General features: G+C 39.0%; 4 protein-coding genes across 4 annotated transcripts; all 4 read left to right on the forward strand.

Moving 5' to 3' along the window:
- LOC104746418 (cytochrome P450 705A5-like) lies at positions 1,189-4,292 on the forward strand. The gene is made up of 4 exons (XM_010467890.2): positions 1,189-2,206; positions 2,286-2,943; positions 3,523-3,589; positions 3,879-4,292. The coding sequence occupies exons 1-2, from the start codon at positions 1,295-1,297 to the stop codon at positions 2,910-2,912; spliced, it is 1,539 nt and encodes a 512-aa protein (XP_010466192.1). The 5' UTR covers positions 1,189-1,294; the 3' UTR covers positions 2,913-2,943; positions 3,523-3,589; positions 3,879-4,292.
- Positions 4,738-6,586, forward strand: LOC104746417 (cytochrome P450 705A20-like). Its single transcript, XM_010467889.2, has 2 exons — positions 4,738-5,649; positions 5,741-6,586. The coding sequence occupies exons 1-2, from the start codon at positions 4,738-4,740 to the stop codon at positions 6,344-6,346; spliced, it is 1,518 nt and encodes a 505-aa protein (XP_010466191.1). The 3' UTR covers positions 6,347-6,586.
- Positions 6,603-9,457, forward strand: LOC104746416 (cytochrome P450 705A20-like). The gene is made up of 3 exons (XM_010467888.2): positions 6,603-6,669; positions 7,600-8,528; positions 8,601-9,457. The coding sequence occupies exons 1-3, from the start codon at positions 6,612-6,614 to the stop codon at positions 9,207-9,209; spliced, it is 1,596 nt and encodes a 531-aa protein (XP_010466190.2). The 5' UTR covers positions 6,603-6,611; the 3' UTR covers positions 9,210-9,457.
- Positions 10,451-12,530, forward strand: LOC104746419 (cytochrome P450 705A5-like). Its single transcript, XM_010467892.2, has 2 exons — positions 10,451-11,591; positions 11,672-12,530. The coding sequence occupies exons 1-2, from the start codon at positions 10,668-10,670 to the stop codon at positions 12,293-12,295; spliced, it is 1,548 nt and encodes a 515-aa protein (XP_010466194.1). The 5' UTR covers positions 10,451-10,667; the 3' UTR covers positions 12,296-12,530.

Below are 13,205 nucleotides of genomic sequence, written 5' to 3' on the forward strand. Positions count from 1 at the left end.
GCCACATGAGAAAAAGACTAAAATACCCTCTAAATTATAAAATGAGAGAAAAAAGATTTTTTTTGTATTTCTAATTAATGAGGACATGTTATTGTCTGTTCTATTATAGTCCATCAAGCTATTGCGATGGACAATATAAAAGTTATAGTAGACAATAAGTGCAATATTTGCAATTGTCCATCAAATAATGTAAGTTGTAGAAATAAAGTTGTAAGTAATGGAAGTAGTAAAACAAATAGAAAAATATTAAAATATGGATAGAACAAAAGCTATTACATGTTATTACATCTGATTATGAATCATGATTAGTTGTCCATCAAAATGAAAAACAGGATAGACAACAAATTAGGAGATGGATATATTAAGTAGGACCAGATCTGATATATTGAAAGACAAATATCATGTCATAGAGTAAAACTTGGCTGGAACATGGATGATATCTTCTGGAGATGCATTACTTATTTTCATTCTCTAATCTATCATTTGTGGTAGTATATCTGCACAATTGACAACAAGTTAGAAAATAACAAATGAACATATTTCAGATCGAATCTGGTCCACCGATTCAGGTCCATCGAATCTGGTCCATCGATTCTAGTCCATCGAATTTGGTCCATCGGATCTGGTCCACCGGATCTGGTCTACCGGATCGTCCAACGAATCTAGTCCACCAGAAAAAATAACGGATCAGGTTTCAGATCTGGTCCATTAAAGTTGTATAGAGAAGGAAACAAACATAAGAAACTCAAAGAGATATAGAGGTTTTGAGAAAGAGATGAAAAAGATGAATAATTCTAGGTGAGAGAGATGGGATATCATTGTTGCTCCACCATTTGTAAACACCTCTTCACTGATTCGATCTCTGCTGTTACAATCAAGTTCTTATCTCTCTCTGGTGAAGTGAAAAAATTTTCAAATTCATGGAATGATTTATTTGTTATTGAAAAAAGAAAGAAGAGAGAAGAAGATAGAGAAAGATCGATAATATGAGAAAAGAAGAAAGATAATATAAGGGTAGTTTTGTCATTTTCAGTAAATCAAAGTGGGTCCTATGGCATTTTAGAAAATGTTAAGTTGAAAGTGGCATTTCTCTTGAGAAGTGATACTGTACATGGCATAATTGATAATTTTCTCAAATATAAACCTCCCATTGTGGATGTCCTTAGTCCCACAGTAGTAAACACTAACCACGATGGATAAAATACATTACTTTTTATGTAATATGTACATAGGATGGTTGATTCTTGATTAGCAAAAATCCTCTTTCTCATCTTCCTCTTTCACTTTTGCAGAAATGATCGTCGTTGACTTTCAAAACTGCTTCATTTTTATCCTCCTATGCGTCTTCTCACTACTCTGTTACTCTCTTTTCTTCAGGAAACCAAAGGACCCTCGACTTGACTTTGATTTACCTCCGACCCCTCCGTCTCTTCCGGTCATCGGTCATCTTCACCTTCTTCTCTCTGTTCTAGTCCACAGATCTTTACAGAAACTTTCCACCAAGTACGGATCTATTCTCTGTCTCCGGGTCTTCAGTTTCCCTGTAGCCCTAGTCTCCTCAGCCTCGATTGCTTATGAGATCTTCAGGACACACGACGTGAACATCTCGTCTCGTGGCTTTCCTCCGACTGATGATTCCTTTTTCGCCGGATCTTTCAGCTTCATCTCTGCTCCCTATGGAGATTACTGGAAGTTCATGAAGAAGCTTCTGGTTACGCACTTGCTTGGACCCCAGGCACTAGAGCGGTCACGAGGAGTCCGTGCAGAGGAGCTAGATCGGTTTTACAAGAACCTGTTTGATAAGGCCATGAAGAAGGAGAGCGTGGATATCTGTGCGGAAGCGTTGAAGCTCAGTAACAACAGCATTTGCAAGATGATTATGGGGAGGAGCTGTTCAGAGGAGAATGGTGAGGCTGAGAAAGTTAGGGCTTTGGCTACCGAGTTAGATGCTTTGACAAAGAAGATTTTGTTGGCAAACATGTTGCGCTCGGGGATTAGAAAGCTTGTTTTAACACTGTTTAGAAGGGAAATGATGGATGTTTCCTGCAGATTTGATGAGCTGCTCGAAAGGATCCTTGTGGAACACGAAGAGAAACTAGACATGCATCAACAAGGTACGGACTTGCTGGACGTATTATTGGCAGCTTATCGGGATGAAAATGCCGAGCATAAGATCTCTAGGAACCATATCAAGTCGTTTTTCGCGGTAAATGTTCCTCTCATCAGGTGGTTTCAGTGAGAATACATAACTGTTCTGCTTAAGAAAAAACATTTTGCAACTGCAGGATCTCTTATTTGCAAGCACTGACACCTTGGTGCAAACAACACAGTGGGCAATGGCGGAGCTCATTAACAATCCTAATGTTCTTGAGAGATTAAGAGGAGAAATTGATTCTGTGGTAGGAAAAATAAGGTTGGTTCAAGAAACTGATTTACCAAACCTCCCTTATTTGCAAGCGGTGGTCAAGGAAGTGCTAAGACTACACCCGCCGGGGCCTGTCTTTGGAAGATTCTCCCAAGAAGGGTGTAGAGTCGGAGGGTTTTATGTACCGGAGAAAACAACCTTTATGGTTAATGCTTATGCTGTGATGAGAGATCCTGATTCTTGGGAAGATCCTGATGAGTTTAAACCAGAGAGGTTTCTAGCTTCTCCAAGATCAGATCAGGAGAAGGAGAGAAGAGAGCAAGCAATTAAATACATTACTTTCGGAAGCGGAAGAAGAAGCTGTCCTGGAGAAAATCTAGCTTATTTCTTTATTGGAACTGCAATTGGAGTGATGGTGCAGGGATTTGAGTGGAGAATCAAAGAAGAGAAAATTAACATGGAAGAAGCTGTTGTAGGACTGAGCTTGACCATGGCTCATCCTCTTAAGATCACTCCTGTTTCTAGAACCCTAAGATTATTAACATAGAATCTGCAGAATAGGAGTTCATGAATCTTTGGTAAGTAATAAGGTAGCTCTGCTTTTATGTTACAGTGTCCGAGGTTTTTGATTTACTTTGGCTTATGTGTGTAGAAGTGTGGAACCTTAAACAATTGTGTGTTGTCCTTCGGTTTATTCGTGGATTTTTTCGTATCTGTCGGTTTATCTTGTCCTACTGCAATCAGTGTGTACTTTAATAGCTGATATATAAGAATAGGGTATCACTGAACTCAAAGAGGTTGCAACTTGCAAGGACCTTCTTGATAAGGAAACTTTGATTTGGTTTTCTCTACTTTCCCGGTTTTCTGTAAGAAACCGTTAACACTGTCCAAATTGTACATTGCTTTCTCTTTTCTCTCAATTGTCTGTCTATCTTGAATCGTGGAACTTCAAATTACCATGATTGATGTCTGGAAAGGAAAGGAAAGAAAAATTCAAAGCAATACTTGCAAGCATAGCTATTTAAGAATCATATAACAAGATTCGCTATTTCTCAACATACATATTTGGTAGTCTACTTTTACCTGATTTAGGAAGAGTATATTAATTTTTAAAGTTTTCCATTACTTAGAGATTGTTTAATATGTATACTAAACAGGTTTTGAGCGAGGAAAAGGAAGAGAGTCTTGCATCTCTGCGTGAAAGCATTCAAAAGACTGTGTCAGGTACTTTGCTTACACTTTGTGTCAAATCTTGAATCCTTCTGTTTAGTTGTTTTGTAATTTCGAGGATATGAACTTTAAATATTATAATCATCGATATTATCAAATTGATCACGAGTGACTATTTCTGATCTGAGTATAATAGTATAGTATTAAGAAAAACAAGGTTATGTTTCATCTGCATTTTAAGAGAGAGCATATTTTTTCTTGAAGTAATAAAGAAAGCATTTTAAAAACGAAATCCTGATTCTTGGGAAGATCCTGAAGAGGTTTCTAAGTTCTTCAATGTCAGGTCACGAAGACGAGAAAGAGCAAGCACTTAAGTACCTTCCTTTTGGCGTCGGAAGGAGAGGATGTCCTGGAATAAATCTAGCATCTATATTTGTTGGAACAACAATAGGATTGATGGTGCAGTGCTTTGACTAGAAAATTAAAGGAGATAAAGTGAACATGGAAGAGACTTATGAAGGAATGAACCTTACCATGGTTTATCCGCTTAAGTGCACTCCAGTTCTTAGAACCGAACCTTTTTCTTTTACTTGTAATCTCCAGAGTCCAGATTCCTAATTCCTGACACTCAGCTTGGGAACATGTAAGAAGTTTGTTTTCTTCTATTGCATACATATATTCTTCAAAGACAGTCGATTACATTCTTAAATGTGTTTTTTCCCCTTTGTTCATCAAAATTATGAACCTTTGTTCTTTATTCTCTAGGTTGATTGTTTCCCTCTCCGATTTCATTTAGTCCCTAGAGCCGCTCGATGCTTGTATCTGCTTTGTATTGTTTTCAGGATAAAGTTAATGTCAGCACAAGCTGGATTACGCTGAGGAGCTTGGCTGCTACAAAACGTTTTCAGGAGACGTAGCTGGGAATATTTCGCCAACTTCGAAGTCCCTGGTTAGCTACTCTACTATAAACTCTTCTGGTCAGGGTTAGGGATGGAAATTACTAGCTAGTATCCAAATAACTTCCGATCTTAATATATATTATTGCTAAAGCAACATTCCTGATTCCCTTCATTTTAACGTTACATGTATGTCGTTATATACATAAAACACTAGATTAAGATCATACCTTATATTCTTGAGATGATGATAAGATATTCTGTTTCATCTACCTCTCTCACACTTTGAGCAAAAAAGTTGCAGCAATGTTGACCGTTGACTTTCAAAACTGCTTTAGTTTCATACTACTCCTCTGCTTCTTCTCACTACTCTGTCACTTTCTCTTTTACAAGAAACTAAAGGATCAGCAAGTTGGACATGATTTGCCTCCGAACCCTCCGTCTCTTCCCATCATAGGTCATCTTCACCATCTCCTCTCTTCCCTAGCACACAAATCTTTACAGAAACTCTCATCCAAGTATGGACCTCTCCTATACCTCCGCATCTTCAACTTCCCTCTAGTTCTCGTTTCCTCGGCCTCTGTGGCTTACGAGATCTTCAAGGCCCATGACGTGAACATCTCGTCTCGTGATAACCCTCCAATCGACGAGTCTCTCTTAATCGGTTCTTCAGTCTTTGTGGGTGCTCCTTATGGAGATTATTGGAAGTTCATGAAGAAGCTTTTGGTTACAAAGCTGCTGGGGCCACAAGCACTCGAGAGGTCAAGAAGCGTCCGTGCGGATGAGCTAGAGCGGTTTTACACAAGCCTGCTCGATAAGGCGATGAAGAAGGAGAGCGTTGAGATTGGTAAGGAAGCAACGAAGCTTATTATCAACAGCATCTGCAAGATGAGCATGGGAAGGAGTTTCTCAGAGGAGATTGGTGAGGCTGAGAGAGTTAGAGGTTTGTTCACTGAGTTAGATGGATTGACGAAGAAGGTTTTGTTGGTAAACATATTGCGTTGGCCGCTAGAGAAGCTTGGAATCTCACTGTTCAAAAAGGAGATAATGTATGTTTCCGACAGCTTTGATGAGATACTTGAGAGAGTTCTTGTGGAAAAAGAAGAGAAACCAGACAAGCAACAAGGTAACGACCTGATGGATGCGTTGCTGGAAGCTTATGGAGACGAAAACGCAGAGCATAAGATCACTAGGAACCACATCAAGTCGATGTTCGTGGTAATCAAATGTTCTTCTCATTAGTTGCGGATTCATTAAAACTCCGAAAAAAAAAAATCATTTCTGACTAGCAAACGTTTGAAACTTGCAGGAGCTTTTCCTTGGAGGCACTGATACCTCAGCGCAAACTATACAGTGGACAATGGCTGAAATCATTAACAAACCTAACATTCTTAAGAGATTGAGAGAAGAAATCGATTTGGTTGTAGGGAAGACAAGGCTTATTCAAGAAACGGATCTACCGAAGCTACCTTATTTGGAATCTGTAGTCAAAGAAGGGCTAAGATTACACCCTCCGTTGCCTCTCGTGGTAAGGACGTTACAAAGAAGGTGTGAGATCAAAGGTTTCCACGTACCGGAGAAGACAACACTTGTAGTAAATGCTTATGCTGTAATGAGAGATCCTAGTTCTTGGGAAGATCCTGATGAGTTTAAGCCAGAGAGGTTTGTTTTAGGGAAAGAGGATGAGAGAAGAGCCCTGAAGCACATTGCTTTCGGAAGCGGAAGGAGAGGCTGCCCTGGATCAAATCTAGCTTCTATTTTCATAGGTACCGTAATTGGAACAATGGTGCAGTGCTTTGACTGGAGAATTAAAGGAGATAAGGTCAAAATGGATGAGGCTGGAGGACTCAACTTGACCATGGCTCATCCCCTGAAGTTGACTCCTATTCCTCCAACCAAACCTTTCATTTTCTAACCTGCAGTTTCCAAATTCGTAAGTTACTGCAGAAGAATCACACGCTCCCCGGTTAAAATTAGTTTAGCTTTGGTTTGTTTTTTATTTTTAACGGTTTACTATATCGAACCACAATTATTATTGTGATGATATCAGAAACAATGTTCCGCTATGTGTCTTGTTGTCATCTCAGAGATGAAATTGTATCAGAGAGCAAAGAAACCCATCGGTTTGTCGTTTGCTTTCTTCTCTGGCACAGTCGTTATCGTTGGTGAATATTAGGTGGATGTCGTTGGTCATCTTGTTGGTTCAATTCCGTGTTTCGATTCTTATGTCTGCTTCAGGTTGGTTGTTCTTATGTCTGCTTCAGGTTGGTTGTTCATTGTTAATGGGTTATCAGAAATTGATAATCTTTATATTTATATATAAAAATTGGACTTAGGAGTTTGTTAATTAGGGGCTCATGAATGTCTTCTGATAGCTTTTGAAAAATTATGATGTCTTGGGAAGCCGATTACTACAAGACACTTTATGGTTACTGTCCAAAATTCTTCTTTTTTCTTTTTTTCTTTTTCTTTTTGGTCTCCCTTTACAATTGAAATTTTTTGGTATTTTCAGTAAAACTTGGTTCGGTTTCGAGTAGTTTGGCTACTGCAAAAATGTTTTAAGGAGGCATCATTACTGGTTTTATCTCAGTCTCTCTACTTCTTCATTTGATTTAGGGACAGGCTTGTGTCCTCTGGATTAAGACGTGAACCATTTTCTTCTCTTTTAAGTAAACATATATATATATAGGAGTTAATTTGGTATTGCATTCCCTAATGCTCTCTGGACTCAAACTGTTATGTTCATGGACCCTAACGGTGTCAACTCAGTTAAAGACTTCGTCAATGATTAGTTTTTGCAGTTAAAAAATACTCTGAAATAGCTCGTGAGTATCTTCTTTGAGTGCACTTTTCAGTCGTGAAATTTGCTTTTTAATTCTCTGCTAGATTATATTTGTACAAGCTTCTAATCTTGATTTTCTTTTCTCTGTCACTGCTTTGAGGCAGCTTTGGATTCTGGTCAAGAATCTAGATATGACCACAAGTATCCAAAAGCATCCTGATATCAATCTATATTACTTAAAAGACTCAAGATTCCTTCATATCAGATACTTCCAAAAACTATAGTATATTTTAAGTAATGAGCATAAACATTATTATAGATCATACATATCTTCGTAGATTCTTGGAATGATAATACTCTGGTTTCATTTACCTTGTCACTTTTAGCAACAATGGCAGCAATCATCGCTGACTCCCAAAACTGCTTCATCATAATCCTCCTATGCCTCTTCTCACTCCTCTGCTACTATTTCATCTTCAAGAAACCTAAGAACTCACGGCTTGTCGCCTATGGCTGTGATTTGTCTCCAAGCCCTCCATCACTTCCGATCATAGGCCATTCTCACCTTCTCCTCTCTTCCCTAGCTCACAAATCCTTACAGAAACTCTCATCCAAGTATGGACCTCTCCTCCATCTCCGCATCTTCAACTTCCCTGTAGTCCTTGTCTCCTCGTCTTCCATGGCCTACGAGATCTTTAAGGCTCATGACTTGAACATCTCGTCTCGCGACAACCCCTCAATCGACGATTCTATCTTGATTGGAACTTCTGTCTTTGGTAGTGCTCCTTATGGAGATTATTTTAAGTTCATGAAGAAGCTCCTGGTTACTAAGCTGCTCGGACCACAGGCACTTGAGCGGTCACGAGGCATCCGTGCGAGTGAGCTAGAGCGGTTTCATTCAAACCTTCTTGATAAAGCGATGAAGAAGGAGAGTGTTGAGATTGGTAAGGAAGCAACAAAGATCATTAACAACAGCCTCTGGAGGATGAGCATGGGGAGGAGTTTTTCAGAGAAGAATGGTGAGGCTGAGAGAATCAGGGGATTGGTTACTGAGTTAGATGGCTTGACAAAAAAGGTTTTGTTTGCAACTTTGCTGCGCAAGCCCCTTGAGAAGCTTGGAATCTCTTTGTTTAAAAAGGAGATCATGTGTGTTTCCAACAGCTTTGATGAGGTGCTGGAGAGGGTTCTTGCGGAACATGAACAGAAACTGGATGAGCATCAAGATAGGGACATGGTGGACGTGTTGTTGGCAGCTTATGGAGATGAGAACGCAGAGCATAAGATTTCCAGGAACCACATCAAGGCGTTTTTCGTGGTAAATGTTGTCTCATTAATTTCATTTGAGGATCAAATTTGTTCTTTACTAAGAATCGTTTTGTAACTGCAGGAGCTTTTATTTGCAGGTACTGACACCTCAGCACAATCAATTCAATGGACAATGGCAGAGATCATTAGCAACCCCAACATTTTTGAGAGATTGAGAGAAGAAATTGATTCTGTGGTAGGGAAAACAAGGTTGATTCAAGAAACTGATCTACCAAAGCTCCCCTATTTGCAAGCGGTGGTTAAGGAAGGATTGAGATTGCACCCGCCATTGCCTCTCTTTGTAAGGACGTTCCAAGAAGGGTGTAAGATTGGAGGTTTCTACGTACCAGAAAAGACAACACTTGTTGGTAATGCGTATGTTATGATGAGAGATCCGAATGTCTGGGAAGACCCTGAGGAGTTTAAACCAGAGAGGTTTCTACCTTCTTCAAGATTAGGGCAAGAAGATGAAAGACGAGAGCAAGTGCTTAAGTACATTCCTTTCGGTAGTGGAAGGAGAGGCTGTCCTGGCTCAAATCTGGGTTATATCTTTATTGAAACCGCAGTTGGATTGATGGTGCAATGCTTTGACTGGAGGATCAAAGGAGACAAGGTTAACATGGATGAGGCTGGAGGACTAAACTTGTCCATGGCTCATCCTCTGAAGTGCACTCTTGTTCCTCGAAGCTAGCCTTTACTTGGTAATCTGCAGATGTCTAGTTCGTAAATTAATCAGATGTCTCTGAACTCGCAGACTAAGAAGGGCTTGAGTTTTGGTTACTATCTGTTTGTTTAATTTCCTGGTTTATTTGATAATCATGCTTTAGTGTACATGATTCTGTATGGAATTTTCATTAGAAACTTGTCTATTTTTCCCTCTTGTTCTTAAGGACATAGAAATGTTTTTAAAAATAGAGATACTCAGCTCTCATTTTTCCTTCGGTTTGTATCGTTGATTGGTTCATATACTCTGACTTTATCTTCCAACTTTTTTACCTTCTCGAAGTTAGTTGCGTTACATAGAGCAGTTTTATTCTTCTATCTGCTTGACTTATGCGGTTATGTCTCGATCAGTTCAATCGTCTGTTTCCTCTAACTCTTGAGTTCATCTTAAGATCAGTGAGTTCTAGGTATAAGCTTCTTTTCTCTGTTTCGATGTGGTTTCATAGAGCAGTTCAATTCTATAATCTTCGTGATGCAGGTTGCTCTTCGTTTAGATTGGTAGAAATTTTCCATATTCCAACGCAATTCTTATGCCTCAGGGAGTTATCTGTTATCCCATTGATTAGCTGTTTAAATTTTTATTGAACCTGATTTTATTACTGTGTTACATGGCATACTTGGTTGATCCCAAGGGAGATTAAATTATAACCCCTGAATGGTTTTGTGACTTTTATTGGGTTTGCTAGACTAGAAAAGAAGATAATTTCACTTGTGTAAGGTTCTGTTTGGGGTTTTAGATAAGAACGAGATTTACAAAAGGCAGTTTTTTACTAACTGGTAAGGTGACAAACAAAAGAATACTGCAATTTCAAAAATTGTGAGTCTTTAGGTTTTGTTTTGATTCTTAATTGGTAGCAGTTTAGCTATTTATGAGTGTTACGGCACAGTGGCAGTCTACTTCTATCTTGAGAATCTGGAATTTGCTTGTTCTGATAGCTAGTTCGTTGGTGTAAAGTAGTGTTCGTTCTCATGAGGTAGATTCTGCTGATGAAAGGGGAAAATAGAGATGTTAGTTAAGTGTAAATTAGCTATCAGTAATAGAGACTTGAGTGCACTTTCTTGCTAATTGAGTGTTTCTTATGTCAGACTTGAAAAAATAACATATTTATTGCCATAAAATTCGCGTATTTCACATGCACATTTCTTTATATACAAGACTGATAACACACACGTATAACCTTATGTGTCATTACGTGGGGTTTCTGAAAATTCCCTTTCCACTTCTTTAATGATCATTATGGTCCCGAGTGTCAAGGAACTTCTGATCCGAAACGTTTCTTGTTTTGAAAATAGATACTTTTATCTTTCCATTGTTTACATTCTTCAAGAATGAAAACATATTTCTTAAAATGAAACAGCATCATTCATAGATTATTGATAAGAGGATACTCTGTTTCATCTGCCTCATCGATCGTTTTGAGAAACAATGGCTGCAGTATTGATCGTCGACTTTGAAAATTGCTTCATGATCTTTATGTTCCTCTGCTTCCTTTTTTTGCTCCTATGTTACCCTCTCTTCTTCAAGAAACTAAAGAGCTCACAGGCTGGCTTTGATTTGCCTCCAAGCCCTCCTTCTCTGCCAATCATTGGTCATCTTCACTTGCTCCTCTCTACTCTAACCCACAAGTCCTTACAGAAACTCTCCTCCAAGTATGGACCTCTCCTCCATCTTTGCATCTTCAATGTCCCTGTAATATTTGTTTCATCGGCTTCTGTGGCATACGAGATCTTCAGGACACATGATGTGAACATCTCTTTTCGGGGAAACCCTCCAATCGGTGAGTCCCTCTTGGTCGGTTCTTCTGGATTTTTCACCGCTCCTTATGGAGACTACTGGAAGTTCATGAAGAAGCTAATGGTCACGAAACTGCTCGGACCTCAGGCACTAGAGCGGTCACAACGCATCCGTGCAGATGAGCTAGAACGGTTTTACGTGAGTCTGTTTGATAAGGCAATGAAGAAAGAGAGCGTTGAGATTAGTAAGGAAGCAATGAAGCTCATTAACAATAGCATTTGCAAGATGATTATGGGGAGGAGTTGTTCTGAGGAGAATGGTGAGGCGGAGATAGTTAGAGACTTGGTGACGGAGTCAACTGCCTTGACAAAGAAGATTTTCATGGCAAACATGTTGCACAGGCCCCTTAAGAAGCTCGGGATCTCACTGTTCAAAAAGGAGATAATGAGTGTTTCCTGCAGATTCAATGAAGTGCTGGAGAGGATTCTTGAGGAACACGGAGAGAAACTTGACAAAGATCAAGAAATGGACATGATGGGCGTGTTGTTGGCAGCTTACCGGGACAAAAATGCAGAGTGTAAGATCACTAGGAACCAAATTAAGTCGTTGTTCGTGGTAATAGGCAGATTCATCTATAATCCAAAACAACACTTGTTGATTTGTCTTTGTACCTAATAAGGCTTTTTCAACTGCAGGATCTTGTCGTTGCAGGCACTGACACTTCGAGACATGCAACACAGTGGACAATGGCAGAGATTTTAAACAACCCTAAGGTTCTTGAGAAATTAAGAGAAGAAATTGATTCCGTTGTAGGGAGAACAAGGTTGGTTCAAGAAACAGATCTACCAAACCTTCCTTATTTGCAAGCGATTGTTAAGGAAGGACTAAGACTGCACCCACCAGGGCCTCTCTTTGCAAGGACAACCCGTGAAAGGTGTATGATCGGAGGGTTTCATGTACAGGAGAACACACCACTAGTTGTTAATGCTTATGCTGTGATGAGAGATCCTGAATTTTGGGAAGAGCCTAATGAGTTTAAGCCAGAGAGGTTTCTAGGAACAGGAAAAGAAGACAAGAGAGAACACGCACTCAAGTATATTCCTTTTGGTAGCGGAAGGAGAGGCTGCCCTGGAGTAAATTTAGCTTACATTCTTGTTGGAACCGCGATTGGGGTGATGGTACAATGCTTTGACTGGAAAATCAAAGGAGATAAGGTTAATATGGAAGAGTCTCGTGGAGCATTGGTCTTGACTATGGCTAACCCTCTTAACTGCATTCCTGTTGCTCGAACCCCAAAACTGCAGATTCCCTGTTCCTGACTCTGGAAATATCACAAAACTGAAATGCATCTACTTTAGTGGTCACTGATCAGGACTGAGTAGTATAAGAACTTAGGACTGAGTAGTGAGTGTAGCGATGAACTAAAATGTAGACTTCAGACTTCAATTTTTACTTCCAAAATTATGAAAACATATCTTTTATAAGTTTTATTCATGTAATAAACAACATTGGAGATGAATGAATAACAAAGAGGAAATGAAAGTGAGGGTTCTTTTTTTTCAAGTTTTAAACTCTTTACAAACCGCCAAACCAAATGTCGTTGAGATTTTATTTTCTTCATCAGTTGCTCTTCAGGACGAAGACCTTAAAAAGACCTAGTGGTGAAAGAGACATTAAAAAGTCAAATGCTGAGATTTTATTTTCTTCATCAGTCACTCTTTACTCAGTAATTTAAAATGTCAGTATTCTTAAGGTTCATCAGTTACTCTTGATCAGTAATTTAAAAAGACCTAGTCCCATGTGTCAAATGAAAACTAGAGCCATATGTCGTGAAAGAGAGAGAAAGAAGGTGGTTAGCTTAGTCACTTGGCTAATGCATGTATTCACATGAATCAGATTCCGGGTAGAATGAGCCATAGAGCCTGAGGACCCTTAAAAACACTTGTGTTGGATGAGAGAGTACTTTTGGATAATATATCAAAGTGACTAGCTTTGTAACTAAAACCAATCAAACTAGATTTACCAAAGCATCAATGAATACATGAAATTTTATAGAAATTAATGTCCCCCGGCCATTCAAAATCTTTGTAACTGCATCAACTATTATATCTCACCTAATAACCAATCATTTGTTTTTCTTTTTAAATATGATAAAAAAAAAAAAAGAAAAGGAAAGTATCCTACAACGGTCGAGTAAAGTAGATCCGAATTCCGAAGGAATAGATAATA

Source organism: Camelina sativa, chromosome 15 (genome assembly GCF_000633955.1).
Source record: "Camelina sativa cultivar DH55 chromosome 15, Cs, whole genome shotgun sequence".
NCBI lineage: Eukaryota > Viridiplantae > Streptophyta > Magnoliopsida > Brassicales > Brassicaceae > Camelina > Camelina sativa.